This window comes from Lissotriton helveticus, chromosome 4_1, assembly GCF_964261635.1.
Source record: "Lissotriton helveticus chromosome 4_1, aLisHel1.1, whole genome shotgun sequence".
NCBI lineage: Eukaryota > Metazoa > Chordata > Amphibia > Caudata > Salamandridae > Lissotriton > Lissotriton helveticus.
Genome location: NC_136063.1, coordinates 252,817,496 through 252,844,058, shown reverse-complemented (window position 1 = coordinate 252,844,058; position 26,563 = coordinate 252,817,496). Strand labels below are relative to the sequence as shown.

At 47.3% G+C, this 26,563-nt stretch overlaps 1 protein-coding gene across 4 annotated transcripts in view; it reads left to right on the top strand.

The window, feature by feature from the left end:
- The window catches only part of PHF20L1 (PHD finger protein 20 like 1), an 813,558-nt gene extending 789,535 nt beyond the window's left edge, over positions 1 to 24,023 (top strand). For all 4 annotated transcript variants that reach the window (XM_078686744.1, XM_078686740.1, XM_078686743.1 and 1 more), the window contains one exon: positions 23,738 to 24,023. In XM_078686744.1, coding sequence (XP_078542870.1) covers positions 23,738 to 23,880 — 143 coding nt within the window. In that variant the 3' untranslated portion in view covers positions 23,881 to 24,023. The remainder of the gene's footprint in view (positions 1 to 23,737) is intronic.
- The last annotated feature ends 2,540 nt before the right edge of the window (positions 24,024 to 26,563 follow it).

Sequence of the window (26,563 nt, the reverse complement as noted above, 5' to 3'; positions counted from 1 at the left end):
GGGTGTGGATGTCTTTTGGTTCCTCGCCTTTTCTGGCATCACTGTATACCGCTTGCTGCAGTCTTTTTTTCTTCCGCCTCAGTGCAGCTTGCACTGTTCCAGGTTTTGTCCTGCTCAGTATCCGATGGTGTTTCTAACCTTTGTCTACAGGGCTTACCTGTCGAGCACTTTGTCCTTGTCCCTGTGGGGTATCTGCTTCTGTGCATTTTGCCTTCCCTCTTCAGCCTCTGGAGCGCCAGACCGGTTTTGTCATGTCCTCCACGGTGTCGTGTCGTGGTGTTTTCACCTTGTTATCTGACGCTTTGGCCTGGTCCTCTGTCCTGTGTTCCAGGGAAGCTAGGATATTCCTGGTGTTCTCCTGCGTTCCGGTTGACTGCTGTAGGCTTGTACTACATTTTCTCCTCTTTATCTTCTGGCTGGTCCCACTTCTTTCGTGGGTCAGGTTGTGCCTCTGGGACAGTCCTTGTCTGGGGCTTGTTCTGGGGTCCTCTTGCCTCTGTCTTTGCTTTGCGCTCGGCCTGTTCTGGGCAGACTACTTCATAGTATGTATCAGCTGCCGGCTGCGCATGTATGGTCGTTATGGTCCACCTCCATGGCCCTCGGCGAGTACCCATGGCTCCTGTCCCTTGCTCTGCTGGAGCCTTGCGCAACGGTGTCTTCCTTCTCACGTCTGCGCTTCTCGACTGTGGGGTCGTTCCTGCCTTGTCCCCTGGCTCAGGACTGATGGTCGTTCAGCTATCCCCTTTGCTGTGGGTGTTCTCCTGTTTTTCCACCTCTTCTCCTTGGATTTTGCGCTGGTTCTTTTCATCCTTTGGTACTCACTTGGTGCTGTCTGTTCCTCCGGGTTTTCTGGCGGTCGCCCTTTGCCCCTCGGGTAGGTTTGTGGTTTTCTGGCCTCCCCTTCTCCCTTTTCTTATTTACTACTGCTTGCTGGGGGCTGGACCGTCCTTCCTGTCCCCATGACACATCCCCTGTAGGGGCCCTGTGTTCTTCCAAGCTGGTGAGGTTCTCTCGCACATCCTCCTCCCCTCTGGGTATGGCTAGGGTATCTATTCTATGTTAAGGAATCTGCGGCTAGTAGTCTCTATCAGATGTACAAGTTACTTACCTTTGGTAAGATGTATCTGGTATTGACGATTGTAGCCGCAGATTCCTTCACGGCCCGCCCTTCCTCCCTGTTCTGCAAGGACCTTCAGTTTGGTCTTCTGCACTCGCCTCCCTCCGGGTGGCTTGTCTTCTGCAAAGTGCCCTCTTTCGCTTTCTCCCTCGCAGGGTGCTTTGTTCTGTTTGTGTTCCGATCTTTCCTTTCTAGTGATTGAATGGTAGGTTCATGTGTACTTCTGCATCCCTACATCCTGGTTATTTCATTGTGGGGCCTGTTCGTCATTATCTTTTTTTTCATCGCTTCAGGTTTCGGACTCCTCCGCGGTCCTCTGGGTTGGGGGTCTCTTGGCTGTGCCTCAGCCCCTTTAGCTCTGTGCAGGGGATACAATACAAGTGGAGAAGCGTGGCTCAATGGTTAGAGCGGCAGACCCTGATGCAGAGGTCTGGCCCGGGACCAGGATTCAATTCCCGCCTCGGCGGCCTTGGACTCAATCTCCCCGGACCTGATAATTCTCGCCTCGGTGCCTAGTCTAATCATGGGTCCCACTCTGTGACTCTGGGCAAAAGCTTGCTTAATCTCCACAACGGCCCCAGCAGCGCTTGGATGCCTGGCTTCACCTTGGGGGTGCCCAGGAGTGGGCATTTCACAGGAAAGCCAGGAAGGGTTCCACAGCGGTATGAATACAGCGCTACGAGACCTCAGGGTAGAAGGCGCTATATAAATACAAACACATTTACATTTACATTACAATACTCCTTGATGGTGTTGTCTCGATGTGCCTTGTTGTTCCTCATCTGTTCCCGGCTTGTGGCTCCTTCACTGTTATAGATTGTGGTTGTAGACTTTCTGTCGTCTGTCATGACATTTTTCACAGATTTTTTCGCACACTGTTTCATGCTCTCACAGTTTTGTTTCTGATGGTTCTGCATTGTGGCGCATAAATGTTCTCAGATGAAAACTGATGTCAGCGCGACGGGGTGGGACTTATGTGACCTCGCTGACGTCACGTACACGGACAACGTCAGGGCTGAGTCACGTGGTGCCGTCCCCCCGGCGCGCAGAGATGCTGTGGCAAAAACAATTCCGGATCCCGTCTCACGCCCGGGGATAATTCTACATTAAGGAATCTGCGGCTAGAATAGTCTCTACCAGATACATCGTTAGGGAAGTAACTTGTACATCACAGAAAAGCAAGCAATATTGGAACAATTGTGCTACTACTTGTTGCACAATTCAAATTATTCAACAGTAACTACAGATGTGCTGATAATGATGCTTCCTAGATGTTTTCAGGCGACCTGTCTTCCGTCCCAGCTTGGGACTTCATCAAGGCTAATAAAATGCTACATGAAAAAGAAAAAAACCATAAAAACAGTTCTTTATTAAAATTGGTTAAAGGAAATGTTTAAAAAACAGCTTTGTGTCACAACCTTGACCAGTGGCCTCAGAATACTGCGTGAACAGTTCAAAAAATGGAAAAGACGTACATTTGTGAATTTATTGATCTTCCATAAAACCACCACCAAGATACAATTTCCATATGTGATCCTGAAAAGTCAAAAGGTAGAAGATCCATTGTGTATTTGGGTCTGTGATCTTATTAGAAAAACATACTTGCCCAAAAGAACCGAGAAGTCAGCAGCTAAACAGCTGCACTTGTTATAATGCAAATTGTATTATCCATAACTCTAAGTTACAGGGACGCAGAGAAAGTAAACCTAATTACCCTATACCCAAAAGTTATTATTTGAATGGTAGATTAATCTTCCTATATGCAGAGAGAATCAAGAGTCAAGAAGATCTCTAAAAGAAACAGACAGATGACATTAAGAGTAAGTCAAGTGACCTCAAACATAACCAGAAAGGGCATGGGCAATCTGAGCCTAGATGTAATGGCAAAAAGGCAACTAACCAAGTTTATATGTTAAGATGAAATGGAGCAGCTAATCCAAGTGGTGCGTAAATACTGTTCTTTCCCAGTCCGGTGTGAATATGTATGCTCTGTTCCTCTGTGATCTGATGCAAATGAACTAAATTCATAGATAATGGCTGCCAATTTTTAAACCAAACAAATCCGTACAATAGAAGTGACTCTTATTCCACCAATGTTGTTAAGAATGAAAAGATTATTAATAGGTCCTTTCTTTATGATTTGTGCATGACACTTTTTTACATCCTCATTCGGCAGGCTCACGGTTCCCAAAAGCGATGGTGATGCAACATATTTTTAGAGATCAGGGGTCCCGGTCTTCTCTACCTTGACGACTGACTGGGTGCTGAAGGCTGGCTCACCACAGGCAGTCATCACCCACCTACAGACAATGGCCTACAGATTCCTGACTTCTTTAGGGTTCACTATCAACATGCCAAAGTCTCACCTTACTCGTTCTGAGATTATTCCAATCTCTCATCCTCTGACCTAGATTTCAGTGAGGTTGACTGGGACTGAGGGCCTCCTGCATCTTGCTGATCATGCACACCAGGTGGCATATGCTTGCCCTGCAGCGGGAGCTGAAATCTTAGTGGAGCAAACATCAAGGGGATCTCTCTTTCTCTTTCTCTCTTTCTCTCTTTCTCTCTTTCTCTCTCTCTCTCTCTCTCTCTCTTTCTCTCTCTCTCTCTTTCTCTCTTTCTCTCTTTCTCTCTCTCTCTCTTTCTCTCTCTCTTTCTCTCTCTTTCTCTTCCCCCCCTCCAAGAAGTCATCCATGTAGCCCTGGATTTGGCACTGAGAGCATAGTTTCCAGAACACTTGGCATGAGCATCTGTCCCTCTACGAGGATCTTATATTGCAACAACAAGACAGGGTCTTACATCTTTGCCTTCGCAATATCCACTTGCATGCTTGGAGTTGAAGTTGAAACAGCTAAACACCTTTGACCTTCCTCCGGAGGTGGTTGATGTCATCTTGGCAGCTAAACGTCCCTCGACAAAAACTGTATATGATTGCCATTGGGAAAAATGTGTGCCTTGGTTCAGCACACCCTACATTGACCCCCTCCAGGCCAAGTTGTCTGACTTTTTGTGGTTTATTCTCACCCTGCAAGACTTTGCTTTGGGCATGGTTAAAGGGTCAGCTGTTTCAGACATTTTTTACTTGCCAGACCACACCTCATTATTTAATTTGCGTATTTTGAAAGGACTACACTCAAACTGTCAACACGTCTTATACAATCCACCTTTTACCCAGACAAACGTGTGTGCGGACTAGGGCATCCTTTCTTTCCAAAGTAGTGACACTGTTCAGCGTTGGTTAAACTGTCACTTTACTGGTGTCTCTGCCTCCCCCCTGTAAGAGACTCCATCTAGGTATTGCTTTGATATCTCTTCAAAATGAAGAATATGCGGTTAAGGAGAGGAACAACTGCATATGCCGAGCCCCAGATGCACAGTGTCAATTTAGTGACGGGACAGAGTGATGACTAGTTGTTTACATGCTCCGCTGGACCTAAAAAGGACAAGGCGGTGACCAAATGCAGTATTTGACACTGTCATCCCGTGTATCAGTATCTGCCAGAGGGAATCTGTGCGCATTCCTTCAATGCCATGACACTTTCCATGGCTTTTTCCAGCTGCATCCTGATTGCTACAAGCTGCTATGCAACTATATGGTCATCCTTGCATATTTTTGGAAACCATGCAGGGACAGATACTTTGCCTGAGCTGTGTTGCATGACTTCCTTGATTAACTGCCATTACTTAGTCCCACCTCATAGGGAGATATTGTTTTGGGACTCATTCATAAGGTGAAAAATACGTGGGAAGATGTAACCCTTAAAAGAAAAAGTTACCTTCTGAAATTATATTTCTCGTGGATAAAAGATCCCAAGTGTTGGGACAGGAGTGTCCTGGAATTGTAACATTGAGTGTAACCCTGCTGACAGTACCCTGACAGAATGAAAAAGTTAATCCCATTTTCCCCCTTAAACCTACCTAAACCAACATTGATGTGTTTGCTTTGAGGCCCAGTCCCGGTAATGACCATACGCCCCAGGTGATTGGCTCTGAGGTCAGGATCGGTGCCAAAAGCATACTCTCTACTGTGACTAGGGGTGGCAGAATACTGGTTTTGAATCTATGGCGTGGGTCAGGTCTTTTTTTTACCAGTTCCAAGTGAGAGCGTAATGCCTACAGCCTCACTAATGCAAAGTCCTGCTTACTTGCCATGTGTAGACCTTGCGCTGGCATCCCAGTATATGTTGAGTGCTTATCTGTAGTGCACAGTAGCAGGAAACCATGTTCTTTCAGAGTGTTGAAGCTAGTGATATCCATGATGGATTGCCGTGGTTTGACTTTGCACAAGAAAGAGGTTTTGATACAGGCTCCCCAGATAGTGGAAGTACATTGTCTGTGTACTGTATTCCTGATCTGAAGGCTCTAGACCTAGACACTGAACTGTGGTAGGATGAGAGGCATTGTTGCCTTTAGAAATTCCATGTTAACATTTTTAGCATTGATTGCTGATTAGACCTTCCTGAGCACTGACATTTTGTTGATGGTAGGGGAATAAGGGTGAGTCACCAGATGCAGTTAAAGGAAAATAAGTTTGTAGGAGGGGCGGGTCCTTTTCTCTTCCCTGTGAGTGGCCAAACCAGACAGGCCAATGCTAGCCCTATGCAAAAATTCACACTTATTGTGTTGATGTTATGGGTAGTCCTACTTAAGTGGAGCCAGCCGCATCCTGCTGAGAAAGCAATCACCTTTTACGGAGACTGTGTCTAGGCTGCAACCAGAAAATTAAATTTGAAAAGGAACTGCACCATACAGGTTCTTGGATTTTACAAAGTGCCCTGCCTCAAAACCAAGTATCAGAGTGGGACCCAAACATTTCCACTTCAAGCTTCTTGTATTTGCACGTTTCTTGACTGATCAAAAATGGGCATTCTGTGCAGAGTACTTGGACAGCTGTTATTGCTGATAGTCAGTCTCCTGCAGGTAAGGAGATATCCTGTACAACATACTGGTGAGTTGTGTGTCTGCCTGAAACATGAGAGGCCTTTCCACTGGGAGGGGGGGGGGTGACTTGTCCAGCCAGAGCTCTCTGCCTGAGGAGTGTTAGCCCAACCGCTGAGTCCAGTCAAGGGAGAGGTTCAGAAGAAGCAAACTGCAGTGGTATTGTTCCCAAGTTAATCTGAGTGTGTCTTAGGCTCTTCTGCCCTCTATATGTACCTAAGAGCATGAATTTGTGACTCTCCAGTGAGGCCTCTCCGGCAACCACATTCGAAGTTAAATTTGGGCAACTCGCAGTTTCTATTAAATGCACTCCAGCTATTATATCAAGGCTGGGCTACGGGTTCAAATGGGCTCTTTTAATTAATTCTATCCTATTGTTCCATTGAAAAACCTAGGCCTTACATGAACCATAGTAAAAAATAAGTCGGCACCACAAACTGGATGACCCAAAAAGCCACCACCTGTGCGAAGCCCCTACTGAGTGAAGTCCGTGGAACTCCCTTATAACACCCGGTATTCAGTAGTGACCACTGGTGTATTCAGCAGTTTCTCTCTCTGGGCAAAGTTCAAGGTTTATTTATTTATCATCTGGGAACTGGTCTGTCTAGGGTTAGGTTTCATCAGGTCTTCAACAGTAGATATACCATGAACCGTAAGGACTAGAAAGATTCTTCAAACTGTTCTGGTTTCAGTGTGGCCACCTTCTGGATGGGTCATTCTGAAGTTTCATGGGTGATTGCCTTCGGGTGCTGGTGAGAGTGATAACAGTGCTCTTTGATATGCAGAGAGTTGAACAATACAGGCTCACCCTTAAAATAACAGGCAATTATTTATTGTTACAACCCAGGTGATTTTCTTCTGCTTGTTGCTTCTCCTATGCCACTGGGCAGCGATGATCTTGTGAAACCCCAGTCCATTGACGCTTCCGCACTTAAGTTTTCCCAACATCTGGGCCTTGTCAAGGTTCACCTAAACATGAGTTTGATTCCTCCTTGCAGATGCTGTCCAGATCCTTATGTAGGCCTCTAAGTTTCTTGTTTATCCATAGGTCACAGCATCAAGGCCAATTTGTAGGCTTCCCCTTACACTCAATCCAGAAGGGCAATGGCAGCCATACAAAGGTTTGAGTCCAGGTCATGCTGTCCTCTCTCCTACACTAAATTGCAAAACTCCTGAGTGTCAAGACGATGGTGGTGATAATTAACAAAGTTTTGGTTGAGTGGAACAGTGCTTTTCCTTTCTTGTAGCAAAGACTTGTTCATGGAGTCAGTCTGAGAGTCTGCATGTAACATTGAAAAATTGGGGCTCTTCAGTTGAGTAGAACAGGTAGAGCTTGCTAGCTTTTGGAGAACAAAGTCCCCAGCTGAACCAGTTTCTGGTGATCTATGTGTTTGAGGTCACAAACATTCAGCACCTCTTCCCTTAACCATGGAAGAAGACAAATATTGTGATCACACTTTAAAGGAGGGTAAGTTTCACTGTGGGCAGAGAAATTCTTACTAAGACAAAAACATAGGCTGTGATATCATCCACGTTCCATCTGTTACATGCCTTAGTATAGGCTGGTACATCAGAGATGGTCTTAGCCATCCAGCCATTATAGAGTAAACAAAAATCCACTTCTTTACTCATCCAGGGTCCAAATGAGTCTCATCATTCACAAGGTCAAACATGAATCACATATCCCTTCCCCTTTACTCCCCAGTACTCACCAGTAAAGTTAATGGGGGTAGGATGGCTCTTTTAGTAGATAGAGACAGTAGGCCGTCTATCCACAGGAGTACAAACGTATGTGCCTCTGAACTACCATGAGTAACTGCATAGCCTATGCTGAAGTGTAGTAGCCACCCTTACTCTGAATATTTAAACTCTTTGGGTGTCTCCCAGTATTTAGAATACTGCGTCAAAAAGAAAACAAAAACAAAACAGATGAATCACATCTAGTAGTGCACACAAACAAATCCCTACACAATACAGGATCAGAATATCTGAACAGCTGCATACACTTTCACAAACCCAACCGACACCTACGTTATGCCTCATTCTCACTTACATACATTCCCCGTAAAAGCAAAACTGGAGCTGCGCAAGACAAGGAATGATCTCTCTCAAAACATTAGAGCATACTCCTCACGTTTTGAGCTCCGCAAGAAGCTGAAGACTTGGTTATTTGGTATAAGCACCTTGGGGACCACAAACCCACACACCTGCCCAAGCACCTGGATACACTCTCAGGTAATAAGTGCAGAACATCGGATTGGGTGCTGAAGTTTTTTCAGCAATGGGGCGCTAGAGGGCGCACACGCAGTATGGCCGCACTTCTGTGAGGCTCCTGCAGCCTGAGCTGCATATCCGTTAATTATCCCTCTATATCACCTCCAAACCAGATAAAAATCGGCACGATTGCAGAGGATCCCTGTGTGCACCTGCGGTCGAGATTTGGGAGAACACGGACCTTGGGCTCCCGAGATACCGGCGCCGGAGTGTTTGCCCGGGAGCGAGGGCGAAGACCGCCTGTCGGCGCGGCCAGGGACTGGTCCCTACGCAAGGGTGGTGTGGCCACGAGGCAGACAGGCCTCTGTTGGGCGGTACTGAGAGAGTGGGCTCTGTTCCTGAGGCCGTGGCAGTGCGGTGAACGACACGGAGCCGAGACGGAGCTTTTGGATGCCGACCCGCGAGGAGTGCTCGATTGTCCTGCTGCCGGGCTTCCGAGGTGACCGTACTGCGGTAAGAAGATCGTGTCGTGCTGCGGATTTTCTGCCATTACCGCTGACAACAGCTGCGCCATGAGGCATAAGGAAGGTGAGGCACGCTGCGCGGCACTCCAGGCTCGGGGGGCTGCACCTGTGACCTTCGTGGAGGTACTGGAGAGTGGAGCGGGCCGGGGCGGCTTACCGGCAGAAGCGAGGGCACTGGCCTGGGAGCTGCTGGGGGCTCGCAGGCGGAGTGGTGCGACGCCGGAAATATCAGGAAGGATCCGAAACGGCAGCGCCGGCAGCGGGAGGGAGCTGGTTGATCGGCTCGACATCTGACCAGGCCTGGGGGCTACTTGAGTGCGAAGGTGGAGCACAGAACTGACCCTGAGGTGCATCTGTCCCTGCCGGAGAATCGGCCATTGTGCCACGAGGGGAGATTGAGGCATAAACGGGCCCAGTGCTTGGCAGCATATATGGACATAGCAGAGGCTTGAGCACGATTGGATTGCTGGTGGATTGACACCCCGCGCTATGCTACTGGGGTTCTGACCACACATGTAGAGTCACGTCGAGATGCACGGTGTGTGCTGCGCAGATGGCTTGCACTGGACGGTAATTTCAGGTACTTGCACTATACTGGGCTGGGGCTGCCACCTCACCGGACTGGGATCGCCTTCTGGTGGCGGGCTGGCTGTTCTAGCCCACGCTCTGACAGGGTACACGTGCGCTGCGGATATATTGGCACACGGACTCTATTTAAGGCCTAGAATAATTCCTGTGCTGCAGTGTGTGTTCCTCGTTGGCACAAGTACTGGAGTGTTTGCGTGCCCTTGGCGATCCGCTGGGACCGGGCCTTCAAAGCTGCCTACTGCGCCTGCTAGTGGAGTGAGGTGGATTACGTCGTGCCAACCCAGTTTCTCTCTACATCGGCTTTCGGTTGTAGCTGTTGGGGACATGCTAGCTGTCTAATAAATTGCTGTATTGGTCTGAGGAGAGAGAGTACGGCTCGCCTACCCTGGCAGGGGTTACTGGACTGTGAGATAGGCGATTACGGACACTTGTGAGACCTGGGGAACAGGCGACGCACGCGACGACACGTCCCGGGCCATTGGACCAGCCCCTATACAACGGCCCCTGTCTGTCCAGTGGCACCAGGGTGGGGGTGACATCTTCAGAGGAGGTGCGCTCCCTTCACAGTCGATGATGGGTCGACAAGACAATAAACAGCCCAAACTATCCTTTGACTCAGCTTCGGCGATAAGAAAGGCGGCACGTACGACACCGGACAATGGAGGGGCTCCCGGCCCGTCAACAGCGGGAGAAGGTTCCAGTTCGGGTGCCCCGGACATGCAATGATACTCCAAGAAATGAAGCAGGGATTCGCTACAGTGGTGGACAAGGTGGATCGGCTGTCTTCCAGATGGATGCAATTGCGCAGAAGATGGACGTTCACGAGGAGCGTCTTACTGAAGCGGAGAGACGTATATCGGATAGTGAGGATACCACTGCATCCCACGCCACCAGACTCTCAAGGGTGGACAATATCCTCAGAGTCATTGCTGCAAAGAATGAGGAGTTGGAGGCGCGCAGCAGACGCAATAACATTCGCGTGGTTGGCGTGCCGGAATCTACCAATACAGGCCGGATGGAGCAGTATGTGGAGAGAATCCTTCAGACGGCGATCGGTGCAGAGGCCTTCTCCAAACAGTTCATAGTCGAGAGAGCACACCGCTCCTTGGGCCCGCAGCCTAAACCTGGTGCTCCGCCTCGACCGATAATTGCAAGGCTCCTAAATTATCGTGACAGGGATACAGCGCTACGTGCAGCACGGAACACCCAGAAAATGTCGTGCAACGGCGTTAGTTTTTCCATATACCCGGACTTCACGCCTATTGTGCAGGAACAGCGACGCAAATTTCTGGATGTTAAGAAGAAAGTGCGTGCGTTAATAATTGATTATGCACTATTGTACCCAGCGAAGCTCAGGGTGACCCATCAGGCGAAACAACATTTTTTCCTAAATCCTCAGCAGGTGGAAGACTTCCTGAAGAAATTGAGGCGTGAGCGTGATGTACACCATAGAGACGATGATGTAGGCGACGGAGAGGATCAAAATCTGCCTGACGAACAGTGAGACAATGTCCTGACAGTCTGGAAGTTGTTTCGATGCTGGAGGGCTCCTTTGTGAGGCCTGCGGAGAGGTCCCGGCGGAGGGTTGACACAGGGAATGATCGAATATACCATGGACGGGTATTGGACAATGGGTGGTAATGTATGCCAGGCACCATCCCCTCACCTCGTGAGGCCCTAAGAGGGTGGTTCAGGACGTAGGGCGAGGAGCAGGGGGTGGTAATGTGTGTACCTCTAATGTCCCTGAGAGGGAGTACCCCATACACAATGTTGTTTACACTGCGGCTGTTGGGTTGTTTGCTGACAGTGGAGGGAGGGGGGTGGGATGGAGATGCTGGCAAGTTGGGGATGCTTCAGTGGGTGGGGGGCGGAGTGGGGAATTACCTGGTGGTGATGTTAGTATTCTTTGTTGCCAGAGGCTTACTTGATGGAGCTAGGACTGCCCTGAATCTCGATGCTAACAGGAGAAGGGAGGTGCAGTATGCCTTTTATCCCCAATTGTTCAGTGGTACTAGGGTTGGAGGTACGGGGGGATGGGCTGACGTAACTGGAGTCTGTCCGGGAGTAGGGGAGTACGTGCAGACTGTGCTAACTTTAGCTTTTGTAAGATGGCATAAGATTCGTGGGAGTGTTGATGTCTGTATTGGGCAGAGGTGGGTGAGGGGGGTGGAGAATGCCTGACATGGTTGGGGGCTGTCAGTGGGTGGGGGGGGGAATGGGAGACGGTTACAGTACAGTGTGGTGGCGAGTGCGATTCAGAATTCATTGTCAGTTAGGTTGTGGTAAAAACGGGCTGAAGTCTAGACTTAGTGGTGCGGCTCTTCGCACAGTCCTGGAATTGGACTCATGTGGACGTTCCTTCCCTCTGCTCTTCTCTTTCTGCCTCCTGCCCCAATTTTCAAGACCTCCCAATCCACTGTCAAATGGAATCCTTAAACAACTGGCTCAGTAGAGGTTGTGATCAGGTTGCCCCTCTCAGACGAGTCTCCGCCAGGCGCAATTACGACGCCAATAGGTGGTTCACTACCGCACTAAAAGAGGAAAAACTGTCTCTCAGACAAGCGGAGCGCGCCTGGCGACGTACTTATTGCTCCACCTTAAAAAATCAGTACATAACTCTACTGAACCAATACAAGAAATCGATCCTTCTTGCCAAGACCGAGTACTTTTCTTCGAAAATCATACTCGCTGAAAACCAGCCTAGAGAAATATTCTCTATTGTACAAGATCTGGCATTCTCTGATAGAGTAACCCTCAAACCCTCCCCTTCCCAGACTCTTTGTGATTCACTTAATGGCTACTTCTCAGACAAAATCTTAACCATTAAGTCCAATGTTGTTCCTCCTTCTCCTTCATATTCGGATCCACAGCCCTTCTCTTCTCAGATGTACCTTGAATATTTCCCCCCCTGACTACGGAAGCTTTCCTGTCTCTTGTCTCTAAGGCTAAGTCGGGTTCTCCCTCTGACATCTGCCCCGCACACATTTGAAAACAAATCTATTCTGCCTGTCCTTCCCCTCCGCTTACTTTTCTTAATAACTCTCTGCTTCATGGTACTGTTCCCCAGTCACACAAATCGGTAACTATCATCCCTATTTTAAAAAAACCCGGTTCTGATCCATCTTCACTTGTTAATTATCGCCCTATTTCCCTCCTTCCCTTCCTGGCCAAAATTCTGGAGCGTCACATCACTAAGACGCTCAGTACTTTTGTGGAGGACAACGGCTGCCTAGCCTCTTGTCAGGCTGGGTTTCGTCCGGCGCACTCCACTGAGTCTGTTGTTCTTTCTGTGATGGACGATCTCAGGGAGGGCATGGATGCTGGCCGGTCCCAGGCTTTGGTCCTCCTTGATTTATCCGCCGCTTTCGACGCGGTGGATCATTCCATTCTTCTTTCCCGTGTCGAGGCGGCTGGCATCAGGGGGTCCGCCCTGGCCTGGCTAGCATCCTTCTTAAAGGACCGCACCCAGGCCGTCCGTTTGGGCGGCTTCTCTGCTTCTCCTCAGTTGGTCCACTGCGGAGTGCCACAAGGTTCTTCTCTGTCTCCCCTATTGTTTAATTTGTATATCTCCCCTCTTATCTTTGCACTTCAGCAGATGGACGTTACCATCTATAATTATGCCAATGATCTCCAACTGGTTTTTAATTTATCTTCCTCCCCAGATTCCATTCACAACGTTCACACTATTCTGTTGTTTATTAGGGACTGGATGAGCTTTAACCATCTGAAGCTTAACCCCGACAAAACCGAGTTGGTGCTGACGGGAGGCTCCTCCAGTCCCTGGTCCCCTCTTTTTTGGCCTTCTCTCCTGGGTCCCCCCCCTATTCCTTCTTCCTCGGTTAAAACTTTAGGGATTAAACTTAACGCGCACCTCACACTGCACTCCCAGATTAGTTTTGTTGTTTCCTCCTGTTTTCTTACTCTTCGCACTATTCGTAAGGTGTCTCGGTTCTTTTCCTTTGGTGCCCTCAAACTCATTCTGTCTGCGATGGTGATCTCCCGCTTGTACTATGGCAACGCCTTGTATAATGGTCTCCCTGCTTACCAGCTTCGGAGACTCCAACTGGTGCAGAATCAGGCGGCTCGACTCGTCTACAATCTGTCCAAGTCCCACCATGTTACGCCGCTGCTTAAAGCCCTGCACTGGTTGCCTGTCCGGGAGCGTGCCTTGTTCAAAATGGATTGTATCACCTTCCAGGCTAGGGCAGGGACTGCCCCTCACTTTATCTCCTCTGAGATCAAGGCATATTGCCCTAGCAGAGAACTTCGATCCTCCTCACAATCCCTTTTGGTTGTCCCTCGTTTTAAGAAAAAGAGGTTAGGTGGTGCAAAATTTTTTACGTTGGCCCCTACCTTTTGGAATGCCCTTCCCCCCTCCCTCAGATTCTCCACCCACTACTCAGAATTTCGTAAATCCTTAAAAACTTTTTTGTTCACACAGGCTTTCCCATGCTAGTCGTCTGGCTCCTCACTCCCCCCTTGGTCCAGTGTCCTAGCGCCAAGAAACCGCGTGGTGTATGTGCGCTTTATAAATATTTTAATTTCAATTTCAGTCCTTGCCACGGATTATGGCTGATACAGGGTTGAGTAAAGTATCAATATTATCTTGGAATGTGCGGGGCCTCAATGACGCCAGGAAGGGTAGGAATGTGATTGCTTATTTAGACAGGCATAATGTGCAAATAGCCTTGTTGCAGGAAACCCATCTACGCCCGCGCTCTGAACCCAAATTTGCAAGTAAGTGGGCGGTGATTAGGAAGTTTGCGTCATATTCAACTTATGCAAGGGGGACTGCAGTGCTTGTCAAGAAATCACTCCACTTGCATCTGTTAGGGGAGATCATGGACCCTCAAGGACGCTATGTGATATTGTGGGGCAGATTGGGTACTGATACGGTTGTATTAGTGAGTTGCTATGCACCAAATGTAGACACCCCGGAATTCTTCACGACACTCTGGGGCAATACCTGGGCTCGGCTTGATTATTGCTTTGTGTCCCGAGGATTGACCATGGGTATAGGCCGAGTGACACATCTGTCGAGGACGTACTCGGATCATTGCCCAGTGTTGCTGCAGTTGGCTATGCCGGGGCATGACAAACTACGGCCCCCATGGCGACTTTTCCCCTCCGTATTACTGGATACGGTGTTCAAAACTGAGTTGGGAGAAGAAATAGAGGCATTCTTCCCCAGAAACAAGGGATCGGTAAACAGTGTGGAAATGGTGTGGGAGGCGTTTAAAGTAACGATGCGTGGTTTCTGTATATCCAAAAGCTGCGGGGTTCTGAGGGACATCAAAAGAACAATAGGGAAGTTAGACAGAGAACGGAAAGAGCTGGAAATTGAGATGACGAGAGGTGGAGACCCAGGGGTACATAAGCGCTTTAGGGACAAGCTTTCAGAGTATGAGTATGAGGAAGAGGCAGCTAGAGAAGTTAGATATATGGGGAAACACTGGACAGCGCGTAAATACTGTGAAGGGGACAGACCGGGAAAAGTACTGGCAGCACTCACAAGGAAGCCGCGGTTCAGTACTAATATACTGGAGATCATTACACCAGAGGGCAAGTGCTGTCAGAATGCACAGGGGATACAGGAGGAATTCCTGGCGCACTATGGGAAGCTTTATACCTCACAACAGACTGACGACATAGACTTAGGGAGTTTCCTAGATGATATAGCGTTGTGTTGGTTAAGTGATGTCCATAGGATGTTCCTCGGCGCGCCACTTGAATTGGACGAGATAAGGGAGGCGATTATGTTGCTGTCTAACGGCAAGGCGGCGGGACTAGATGGACTGCCTGCCGAATTCTATAAATGGTACATTGATGTTATGGCACCAGTCCTAAAGGAAGTATTTGAGGAGTCTTTGGAAGTTGGGGAATTGCCGGGATCGATGAGGGAGGTAGTGATAACTTCCCTGTTGAAACCAGGCAAAGACCCGGTGGACACTGATTCATATCGACCGCTGTCTCTTATCAATTGTGACGCAAAGATACTTGCTAAAGTCTTGGCGACAGGTCTGTCTTTGATTATGACTAAGATAGTACTGCCGGACCAGGCTGGCTTTGTACCCGGACGGGCCACGACTCATAATCTTCGTACGTTGTTCTCTCTAATCCCTACCATAGCCCCCGAGATCCCAGTTGCTGCCCTATTTCTCGATGCGACTAAAGCGTTCGACTCCGTGGAATGGAAGTACCTTTTTGCTGTACTGCATAGGATGGGGTTCCCCAAGATATTTGTGGAATGGATGGAACTGCTCTATACCAAGCCAGTTGCGAGAGTGCTGATTAATGGAGTGCTATCACCTCAGATGCCCATAACGAGAGGTACCAGGCAGGGGTGCCCTCTTCTCCCCGTTGCTATTTGCTATAGCAATAGAACCTTTAGCATGCCGCATTCGTCAACTGCATAGGGATAGTGCTTTCAATTGTTTCCAGCGCCAGATAGGGGTATCACTATATGCGGACGATATTACATTATATGTCAAAGAACCGCAACTCAACCGTAACCCAATTTTGCGTGAGTTCATAGTCTTTGGAGGGATATCGGGCGTGCTTATTAACTGGAAGAAATCACAATTTTTTCCGCTTACATGTGCAGTTACAAGATTCCAGTTGGACTACCCACTTGAATGGTGCGACACTGATCTACGCTATTTGGGTATTGTTATATCTCTAAATAAGGAGGAGACACTTAGACTTAATTATGGTGTTGCCATTACTAAATTGTCCGACAATGTCTCACGGTGGAAGTCGCTGCCTTTGTCTATGGCGGGAAGAGCGTCACTCATAAAAATGGTGGTGCTAACTCGCTTTCTTTATTTATTTCAAAATATCCCTTATTATCCTGGTGCATATTTTTTTACTAGGCTACGATCGGAACTCCTTCGGTTATTTTGGGGGGGGTAAACAACCACGGGTACGGTGGTCAATTCTGACTCAGCCCTACGAGAAGGGAGGCTTTGATGGGCCAGATTTCGAGATCTATTACATAAGCGCTCAGGCGCAGTATGCGTACCATTGGATGAATCCTACACCTTTTATGCCACAACTGGCGGCAGAGGATTGGATCGCACGTCCTCTTCCTCTCAGCGGGATGATTCAGGGTACGGTGGCAGTTATAGAAACACCAGCCACTACGGTGACATGCACGATTGATGCGTGGCATAGATTAGCGAGGATCCTTCAAACTTCGCTGATGTATTCCCCAGTAATGCCACTCATATATCATCCCCAATTATCGCTACTGCAAGAGACGGGGTTTCAACTAATGTGTAGACGTATTAAGGTTGCCACGTGGGGAGATTTGTTCCTCAACGGGCAATTTCGTACTAGGGAGCAATTGTTCCAGGGACTGCAACCAACCCCCCTAGAGGTATTCTACTACATCAGATTGCGTCAGGGGCTGAAGGAAGTGCTGATACGATTTCCGAATGAACCGGAAGTAGTGTTACCGCTACACGCTATGTTGCTGTCGGATGGCCGCCATCTTGTTTCTAGATTGTATAATATCAGGCTACAACGCGTGGGGCTGGACGGTGCAGCGCGTCAGCAGTGGGGTTTGGATATAGGCAAGGAAATTACTGAAGATCAATGGAATTATTGTTGTACTCTCACAGCCAATATATCCTCTAGTTGTAGGCTCAAAATCATACACTACAACCCCGGTTCGTAAGCTGCGATTCCGGTTGGCAGATGATGATAGATGTGCTAGATGCCATGCGGAGAGGGCGGGATTCATTCATCTGGCATGGGAGTGTCCGGGTGTGTATAGCTACTGGTCTCAGGTACACGAAGCATTACAAATTATGACGGAGGGGGTAATGGATAGGGACCCGCTGATTATGTTGTTGGGATATACACTGAATATACCTAAGCCCATTAGAAGATTTGTGGACACTGCTCTACTGCTTGCCAAAAGGAGGGTTGCATGCCGTTGGGGTAGGGGAAGAGCCCCGAAGTTTAAGGAATGGTTAGATGATGTAGTCTACTGTCAGGATCAACACAATATCTATGACGATCTCCTACCGGTCCGGAACAAGCCGAAAGATATCTGGGGTCCTCTGCAGCTGTATCTGATGAGCAATACAGCACCACAGGAGGGGTCAGAGGATGACATCCAGGGTGATCGGTTATAGGTAAAACACTCTAATGATTCTATCTCCTGGCGATGCTGAAGGCACGTCACTAATTCTCTTAACTGTATGATGTTACGTGATCCTACCGATGTAAAGACATGGTTATTGGAGGATGCTCTTTAGGTTCATCTGTAATACTGGTCTTGTTACCCTGAGATTTCAAATATGTGACTTTGTACAGCCTTTATATAGCTGCAGCGAGAAAGAGCACACTTGCATTTTCAATTTGTTCAGACCCTTAGCCTCGGACAATGTACCTATTAACTTGTCAAATGAATGTATCTGGTATGATTGTAACCACTGTGACTGTGTATGTTCCACGAAAACTGATAAATAGAGGTTACAAAAAAAAAAAGTTTTTTCAGCAATCGCTCCTGTGCACTTATAGGTGCTGTAGTTAGACACCACATGGAAATGTAAGGGCTTGCCCAAATAACCGTCTGGAACTTGGGCTCCATTATGTATTAAAATAATTCTCTCTCAGGGATAGCTGGGCCTAACAGCATTTAGCTTACCACAAAAATGCATGCATCATTCCTGGTGTGCTCTTCAAACATTTCTTATTTATACTAATTGTGTGTGTCTTCATACTCGGTCCCTTGTGTGCAATATAGATTTAATTACAGACTATCTTATAAAATAGCGTACACTTTTCTATTGTGTTTAAATGTTTGCGTTCTTCACTTATTGTACTTCAGAGTGCTCATCCTGACTCTGCAGGTGACAACACCGAGCTGTGTGTAGGTACCACCCCTGCATGCTGACGACAGTTCCCCCCTTTCCAAGTTCTTCGATGTAGATTCCAAGCTTTCGATCTTTTTGCTGCAGTCTTTACCTGAAAAGTCATTACCGAAGGTAAGTAACTTGTGTATTCAGTCGCTTAGAGGACTTTCATATCAGCACACAGTATGTAAAACTGTTTGCATCATCTTCTACTCTAGGCCACATGCTGTGCACACGTCTGCCATTTAGTTTGAACCAAAAGCACTTGTTAGAAGAAAAACAAACTTTAATATTTCAAAGTGTCTCATGATACAGCTTTTCTCTGCTATGGGGTTCGTACATGTTATTGAGCGCTCTGTATGAAAAGAATGTTGACACTGCTGGATCGGGTACTTTGAGGACATAGATTATATCATTTATTTATTTATTTTGAAAGTTTTATATAGCGCGAACAAGATCTTTGCAGATATCAGAGCGCTTTACAGACGAAAGGAACAGCGTGTGAGTAAATAACAATAGGGGTGGGGAAGGTACATGTAGTCAGCCAGATACATCAATAATGAAACAAGTACAAATAATTGATAGCGTAAACACTCAGGCAGGTCAATAACACGAGTCATACAAAAATGCAGAAAAGATCAGTAGAACTGAATGGTACAGTGTCTGTAAAATCATCCCCAGTAATAATTCAAGTGTATTTAGCCATGAGGATAGCTTTTACTTCTTTCTTAAAAAGTATGGTAGAGGAGATGAGCCGGATTTCAGGGGGGAGTAAGTTCCAGATCCTGGGTGCCATTCCTGAGAAGGAGCGTTTATACGTTTTTTCCTTGCGGAATCTTTGGGGCTTTAGCAGGAGATTGTTTGTGCCTCTAGTGTTTCTAGAGCCTCTGGAAATCGTCAGCTTCTGGGCGAGATATCCGGGTGAGCTCAGGTGGACAGCCTTGTGCGTGATGCAGGCGATTTTCAGATGTATTCTGGCTTCAAAAGGCAGCCAGTTCAGGGCTCTCAGGTCAGGAGAAATGTGAGTGTTTTTTTGATCCGGTGATGAGTCTCGCTGCGGCGTTTAGAGAAGCTCTTATGGGTGCCGTGGTAGTTAGGGGGAGAGCGCAAAGGGCGATGCTGCCGTAATCTATTCGAGGGATGACTAGAGCTTGTACCGCAGTTTGGAAGTCTTTGGCTGGAAGGAAGGGTTTGAGTTTCCTTAAGGTATTAATCTGGTAGTTCGCCCCTTAGTTGCTTTGTTGATGTGTTCCTGCATGTTGAGGTTGGTGTCAAGTGTTATGCCTAGAGATTTTGCTGAGTCCACGATGGTGGGATGAACATTGAGTAGTGCGGTTAGGTGTTTAAGCCAGATTTGAGTGGTAGTGATCTTCGCAGGAATTGAGATCAAGAGGAACTCTGTTTTAAGAGCATTGAGGTTGAGATGATTAGCGGCCAGCCATGATTGGGTGCTTCTGATCGTTGAATTCAAGAGCATAATGTCTTTGGGTGATTGTAATTTGAGATAAAGTTGGGTGTCATCGGCGTACATGTGGAATTGAACATTGGATGCTTGTAGAAAGGTGGTGAGAGGTTCCATCACTAGGTTAAACAAAGTTGGGGATAGGGAGGATCCTTGTGGGACGCCTAGCGATACCGGTATTGGAGAAGACATCAAGTTGTTACTCTTGAATTTCTGCGTTCTGTTGTGTAGAAAGGACGTGAACCACTTGAGCACAGTTCCAGATATACCCATTCTTGTGTTTAAGAGCTCGAGTAAGTTCTCATGTTTGACGGTGTCAAATGCAGAAGAGAGATCAAGAAGGATAAGGAGGCAGGTATCGTTTTGATCCAGCATTTGGAGGGTGGCGTCAATTATGTGAGTCATAGCAGTTTCTGTACTGTGGTCCGCTCTGAAGCCTGATTGATGAGGGTTGAGTAGATCAAACTGATTAATGTGTCTAGTCAATTGAGTTTGTGCGCATTTTTCCAGCAATTTGGCAAGAGTCGGAATATTGGTAATGGGACGGTAATTATTTAGATCAGAGGGGTCGGCTGTAGGTTTCTTTAGTAGAGGTGTGACTTGTCCAACTTTGAGGGAGTCGGGGATGGTCCCTTGTTGAAGTGAGCTGTTGATAATTTTAGTCCAGAGTGGGAGGAGCGACGGGGTAAGGTCTTTGACAGCGTTGGCAGGAAGGGGGTCCGTGAGGTGTTTGGCTGGTTTCACAGTGCTGAGCAGTCTACCATCCAGAACCAAATCAAGCTAAAGGGTCAGGTCATGGAAGGGCGACTCGTCTGGCGGGTGTTGATGGAGAACACTCCTTTTTAGGTCGAGCCTGGAATTCGCATCCAAAGGATGCGTCCAGGTGGAGACTTGTAGCTAGCTGACTCGGGGGAATGAAGGACAAGGAACTGCCACGCGCTTCAGGCCGAGATTTGACCTCGTGAGCGCGCACGCCCAGCCGGCGCCGTGCACATCCCCTGCCTGGTGCGCGCTCTTCAATGAATGAAAGTGAAACTGGCTGCAGTGCCTCGCATCCATGCCGCGTTAGTGTCTTTCCGGTTTATTTCCCTCCGCTTCTCTCGTGTCCCCTTCCCTCCGCCTCTCTCGTGTCCCCATCCCTCAGCGTCTCTCTCGCCTGCATCCTTCCCTCGGCGTCTCTCGCCTCCCCTTCTGTAGTTTACTGTCCTCCCTCTGCCTAAGGCTCTATCCAGGTCCTTTCCCTACCTGCCTCTCCATGCTCCGCTCTCTGTCTCGTGGGCCGCGGTGCTCCTCTATCTCTTCGGTGTCGTTTCCCGTCCTAGCTGCTAACTTTCCTCTGCAGGAAGTCGCTGCTGCCCCGTCCTCGGCTCCAGCAGTGCCCCACCCTCTTAACTTCACGTCCCTCCCTTAGCTCCTCCCTGCGGTCTCCTCCCCTCTCCCTATCTCTCCCACCCCCTGGCGTCCCGGCACCCAGGCTCTCCCAGCAGTGTCTCCACGGCTCTGCGACATGGGGCAGTAGCTGCTGGTTGAAGCAGATCCCGGAGAGCCCCCCTGCTTCCTGGTGCCATGACCCCCCGACCCGCCCCCGAGGCTCCCAGCCGGCGAAGGACGGCTGCTGCTGGGCTTCCTGGCGCTATCTCTGGCGCTGCACCTCGTCACCCTCGGGGGCTACCTCCAGCTGCGGGCAGAGCTGCGACGGGAGCTGAGCAGCGGGGCCCGCACACAGCAGCCCCCCAGCAGCGGGACCCCGGTGACAGCGAGCGGCGCCGCGTTCAGGTGAGTCCTCTGAAGTCCTGCCCGGAGCAGTGCAGGGCTGGTTGTTACTTTGTTTATTTAGTCTTTCCGCTTGACATTAGGAGCCCTCCTCCCACCCTCCAAGCACATACCAGCTTTGGGGCTCTCAGCACACATGTACATGCTGATGTGGCGCTGATACAGCTGTATTACACTACGTTCTCCTCACCCTCCTCTCTTGGTAGAGCTGCGCCTTGTGTGTAACAAAAGGTGTGTGTGCATCGCAGGCAGAGCAAACGCAAGTAACAGCGACTTTAATTTAAGACCTCCCTTAAGCAATCTCATCAGTAGCCATGCTTCTCCAGTCTTGGTGTCTGTGTGTATCGCTGTGAGTCACTGTGTCTGTTTTAATGTATCTGTCAGTGCGCACTGGTTTTTACTTCTATTGTCTGCTGTGTGCTTAAAGTATATCTCTGTGGCGCTGGGTCCGTTTGCAGCAGCATTTCTCTGTCACTCACACTTACCTGCTTGCTCTTGTGTTGTGCGTGTCTCCATGTGCCTCTGTTTCCTTTTCACGTCTAGAAAATGGTCTGTTTATTGTGTCTGTTTCCGTGAGTCGCACCTTCACAGTGATTACCTGTCTTCATCTGTGTGTGTGTTCAGCTCTCTGATGATCTAGCTTGTGCAGGTGGTGTATCTGTCAACCCGTGGGCTCATCTGTTCATTCATGCCCCCCCCCCGCACAGCCCCTGCACTGCCCCCCGCACTGCCCCCCACACAGCCCCTGCACAGCCCCTGCACAGCCCCCCCCGCACTGCCCCCGCACTGCCCCCCGCACAGCCCCCGCACAGCCCCCGCACAGCCCCTGCACTGCCCCCCGCACTGCCCCTCACACAGGCCCTGCACTGCCCCCCGCACAGGCCCTGCACTGCCCCCCGCACAGCCCCTGCACTGCCCCCCGCACTGCCCCCCCCGCACTGCCCCTCACACAGCCCCTGAACAGCGCCCTGCACAGCCCCCCGCACAGCCTCTGCACTGCCCCCTGCACAGCCCCCCACTGCCCCCTGCACTGCCCCCCCCACTGCCCCTGCACTGCCCCCCCCCCGCACAGCCTCTGCACTGCCCCCTCCCGCACATCCCCGCACAGCCGCCTGCCTCTTCACCCTCCTTTCACCCCGTCCTTGTAACGTTACTGGTGCTTGTGTAAAGCGCTCTGATACTCTATACCTTTGAGTCAAGTTTGCGCTATATAAAACGCTAAAAAAAACACCAACATTTCCATGAGACCTGTCCCGGTGTGTGCATTATCATGCATTTAAGGTATAGAAGATGCATGCACAGTACCGCTGTCTGTCGCATTGTTTTCTCTTGTCCATCTTCCCGTTTTGAAATCCGTACCACCTTCTTCAATGCGCTTTATGTACTTTCGGCAGTGCAAAGATAATAAGTCTCCTCTATCACAATGTGTGTGCTGGTGTTAGGATGTGCCACACTGACATTCCAGGCCTATTTTACCCAGTGTGCAAACAACAACTGGTTTAAATATGTTCTCTCAATGTTTCAAGTTTTATTACAAATGTCACAAAAAGATGTTAATATTTCACTTCTGTTCTTGGATTTTCATAGCAATAAAATACACTGAACATAATCTTCACAAAAGTTATTTACAAAACTTTAAGCTATTGCCATTATGAATTACAATAACTTTTATTTAAGTATTAATTATTTTAAAAAAATTAAAAGCCATTGTTATTTGTAATATCAATATATCTAAGTCACGTAAATAAAACACATATTGCATTACAAATGCTATAGGTGCCACATTTGTGAAAGTTATAACTATTGGCATTGTAAATGACAAAGCTATTAATTTCGCTATTTCCAAAACCAACACATACATAAAAAATGTGTCATTTACAATACCAATAGCTCAATCTTTCCTAATGCGAGACCTATTGCATTGCAAATGCTTGTTGAATGTTGCACCAATTTCATACAACAATGCAAGCGTCAAGCAGATTCTTTCAGGTAAGTAGCATTTCCCAGTTCAGTTCAACAGTTATTAAAGGTAAGTAGCATGTTTCTTTCTCATGCCGTTAATTTAATTCTCCCTTCCTTTTAATGGAAAATGTCTGTAACGTTCTGGTTTAAGACCTCTAGAGGTTAAGCAAAAAGACTGGTTTGGTGTTCTCTGGCTGCAGCGGGGGGCACGGTTCCTAGTGCTCTCTGTACGCTCGCTCGTGTATGTATTCAATGTTATTTTTGCCTCTTAATAATTATCCTTCTTGTTTTTCAGTTCTCGAAAGCTGGTTAGATTTCACAGGTGAACTGGAACCACCGGACCCCCTTGCAAGACTGCCTCAACTGAAGCGTAGAATTAAACAACTCTTAACAGACATGGGAAAAGTTCAGCAAATAGCACCTTTCTGCACTGTATGACGAAAGGGGAACCTTGGCAATACGGACTATTAAGAAGATTTAAGATTTTCTTGAGAGATAATAGGAAATTTAAATTACATATTTTTGTGCCATCACATTGTTGGCATGTCGCCATGGAAAGGAAAGTGTAACACACATGATTTAATCAGTCATTGGACGTGAAAGCTTGCATCAGGTCTACACTTGAACATGAAACATTCGTAACATATCAACAAACAATTATCTGCCTATCATCATACATTTATACACTGACGTTGTTGAAGTGTCAAGCGATTTGCCCTCTACAAATGTATGGCTTGAATCCGTAGAAAGAAGTTTCTTCATGAGATTGAATTACTACTGATTAAACAGCATTGAAGAGATGCTTGCCATCTGCGGTTTGTGCGTTGAATGTTTCATATGCAAGTATCCGTTATTTTCTTTTCCATATGTTGTCATTTAGACAACTGAGAATGCCAGTGTCCTCTTATAGAGGTCTGTGTCAAAGCCGGGGCGCCCGGGAATAAACGGCTTGAACATCTTTGCAGTGTGGCACGTTAGGTGTGCATTTTTTTAATAGATGGTGTGCATGCTAGCCACAAAATGTGCCAAATATGCTTCTTTGATTGGAGTTGGAGTATTTCTCAATTTCTCAGTAATTGTCAAAATTTGTTGCTGTGCCAGACAAGATAATTTTACTTAAGAAAAAGAAGTCTTCAGAAAACGTTTTAAGAGGCACTATTCAGGACTAAGGTTATTTTCCTTGTGAGTAGCATCACCGATGGTTTGCTTTTTCAAACATACAAACAACTTCAGCAGGGCTGAGGATTGTCGATCAGCAAAACGGACTGTGAACTGTAAAACCACTAGAAAGAAATATATTGTAGAATTGTTTTTTTTTAAACAAAACTAAAGCCTCAGTCATGATTGCACACAATGTAGAAACCAAAGGCAACTTTGTTGCTGCATTAGCTCTTTCTGGTATTGAGCCCTGTTCCTCCTCTACTGTAGTGCTCACACAGACTGTCACTGCACCAGTGCGTAATATGTATATATACATATATATATATATAAATAAATATAAATAATATACATGTTTATATGTACACATGTCTAGTTTTATTACAACATACTAAAAATACCTGTGGTTAACATATTAAATGTTACCTTTTAAAACGACTGTTTCTAAAAATGGAAAATAATGTATGTACAGGATTTTGGAATTTGTATAAATGACTGTTAAAAGGAGGCTATTTGACTGATAACATTAAAATACTTGAACATTTTATGTCTCGGCTCTATCTAGTCATTTGTATAAAAAATATTTTGCATAGAATCCCTCTTGATTTTATCTCTGACTGAAGTAACAAGTACTGCATTTTAAAAATGTTTACATTTGCCAACACTGTTTACTGTGAGCTACTGTCTGCTAAATGGTGCATTACGTTTATTCTGCATAGTTCTGCTTTTGATGGATGCTTCTATCTGCAGGTTCCTCACATCCTAAATGTCTTCCAAACTGGATCAGTTAAGTTAAAATGGCTTTCCAGCACTGATAGGCAGCATCTTAGCTCCAACTTAGATCAGGGACCAACCTGCGTATGACATTGAGCAGTATCATTCTCCACCCCAACGCACTGTCACAACTCATGGATCTCTAATCATGGAACATCATGGTCAATCCCACCTTCTCCTCTTGGAGCTTAACCCTCTTCCTGGATGCAACTCAGAATAGTGGCGATAAACCTTTTAGAAAGAGAAAATGGAGCATGGGAAGGTGAAAGACCGTCATTTTAGCAGACTGGGGGGAAGTGTGTGGTATAAAACAAGGGCTTACTTTGTGAAGCAAAAAACTACACTGTAACTTACCTCCTGGCAAGCCTTGAACCCTGCTAGAGAATTGAAGTTGGGAATGGCTCAACTGCACTGGGAACCCAGATTGTGCTAGATACTCATTAGGGGGTCTAAAGCTAGGGTGCAATAAACTGGTTAAACAAGGACACAGAAATCAGTAAGGGGAAACTACGGGAGACCCAGGAAGCGGACAAGAAAAAAACAAAAAAGGTGATGTGCACTTCCTATAAAACCTATACAGGATCTGCGCGTTTAGACAACATACACTACTGGCTTGGTGTCCAGACTGATTCCAGACGCCCCCACCGGATATGTTAGCCTGTATACCAGCTAGCTCACATTGCCACTAGAAACTCCTCTTACCAAGCAGAGAATAGTTCTTGACAGCTATCGAACATGACACCCCTGATCCCTCAGGATCGTGCAAACAGTGTACTACTTTTTGGTCAGTCACTCGTGCTCACTTAGTCTAAGAGAGATGCACAGAATAAACAGTAGGGACATTTTCAATAAGTATTTATTGACTGGTCGTTATTCTAGTGTAGAATATATGTGCTGTAATGATCATCAGACAGTAGCAGATAAAAATTACTAATCGCAGTAAGAAAGTAAAAGAATGATAGATTTCTACCAATCTGAGATAATCATTAATACAGGCAAGTATATAAAATACATGACCATACAATGACCATAAAATGTGTACTCCTACGATACTACCTTAACTAGATGTACCTATCATGTATGTAGGTGTCAAGCCAAGAATTGCTCTAGGATAGAGTCAACCCCTATTACCTGAAGTGAGAAACTGTGGGACCCCGTCCTGGTTTCGGGTTGGACACCCCACAAGGGA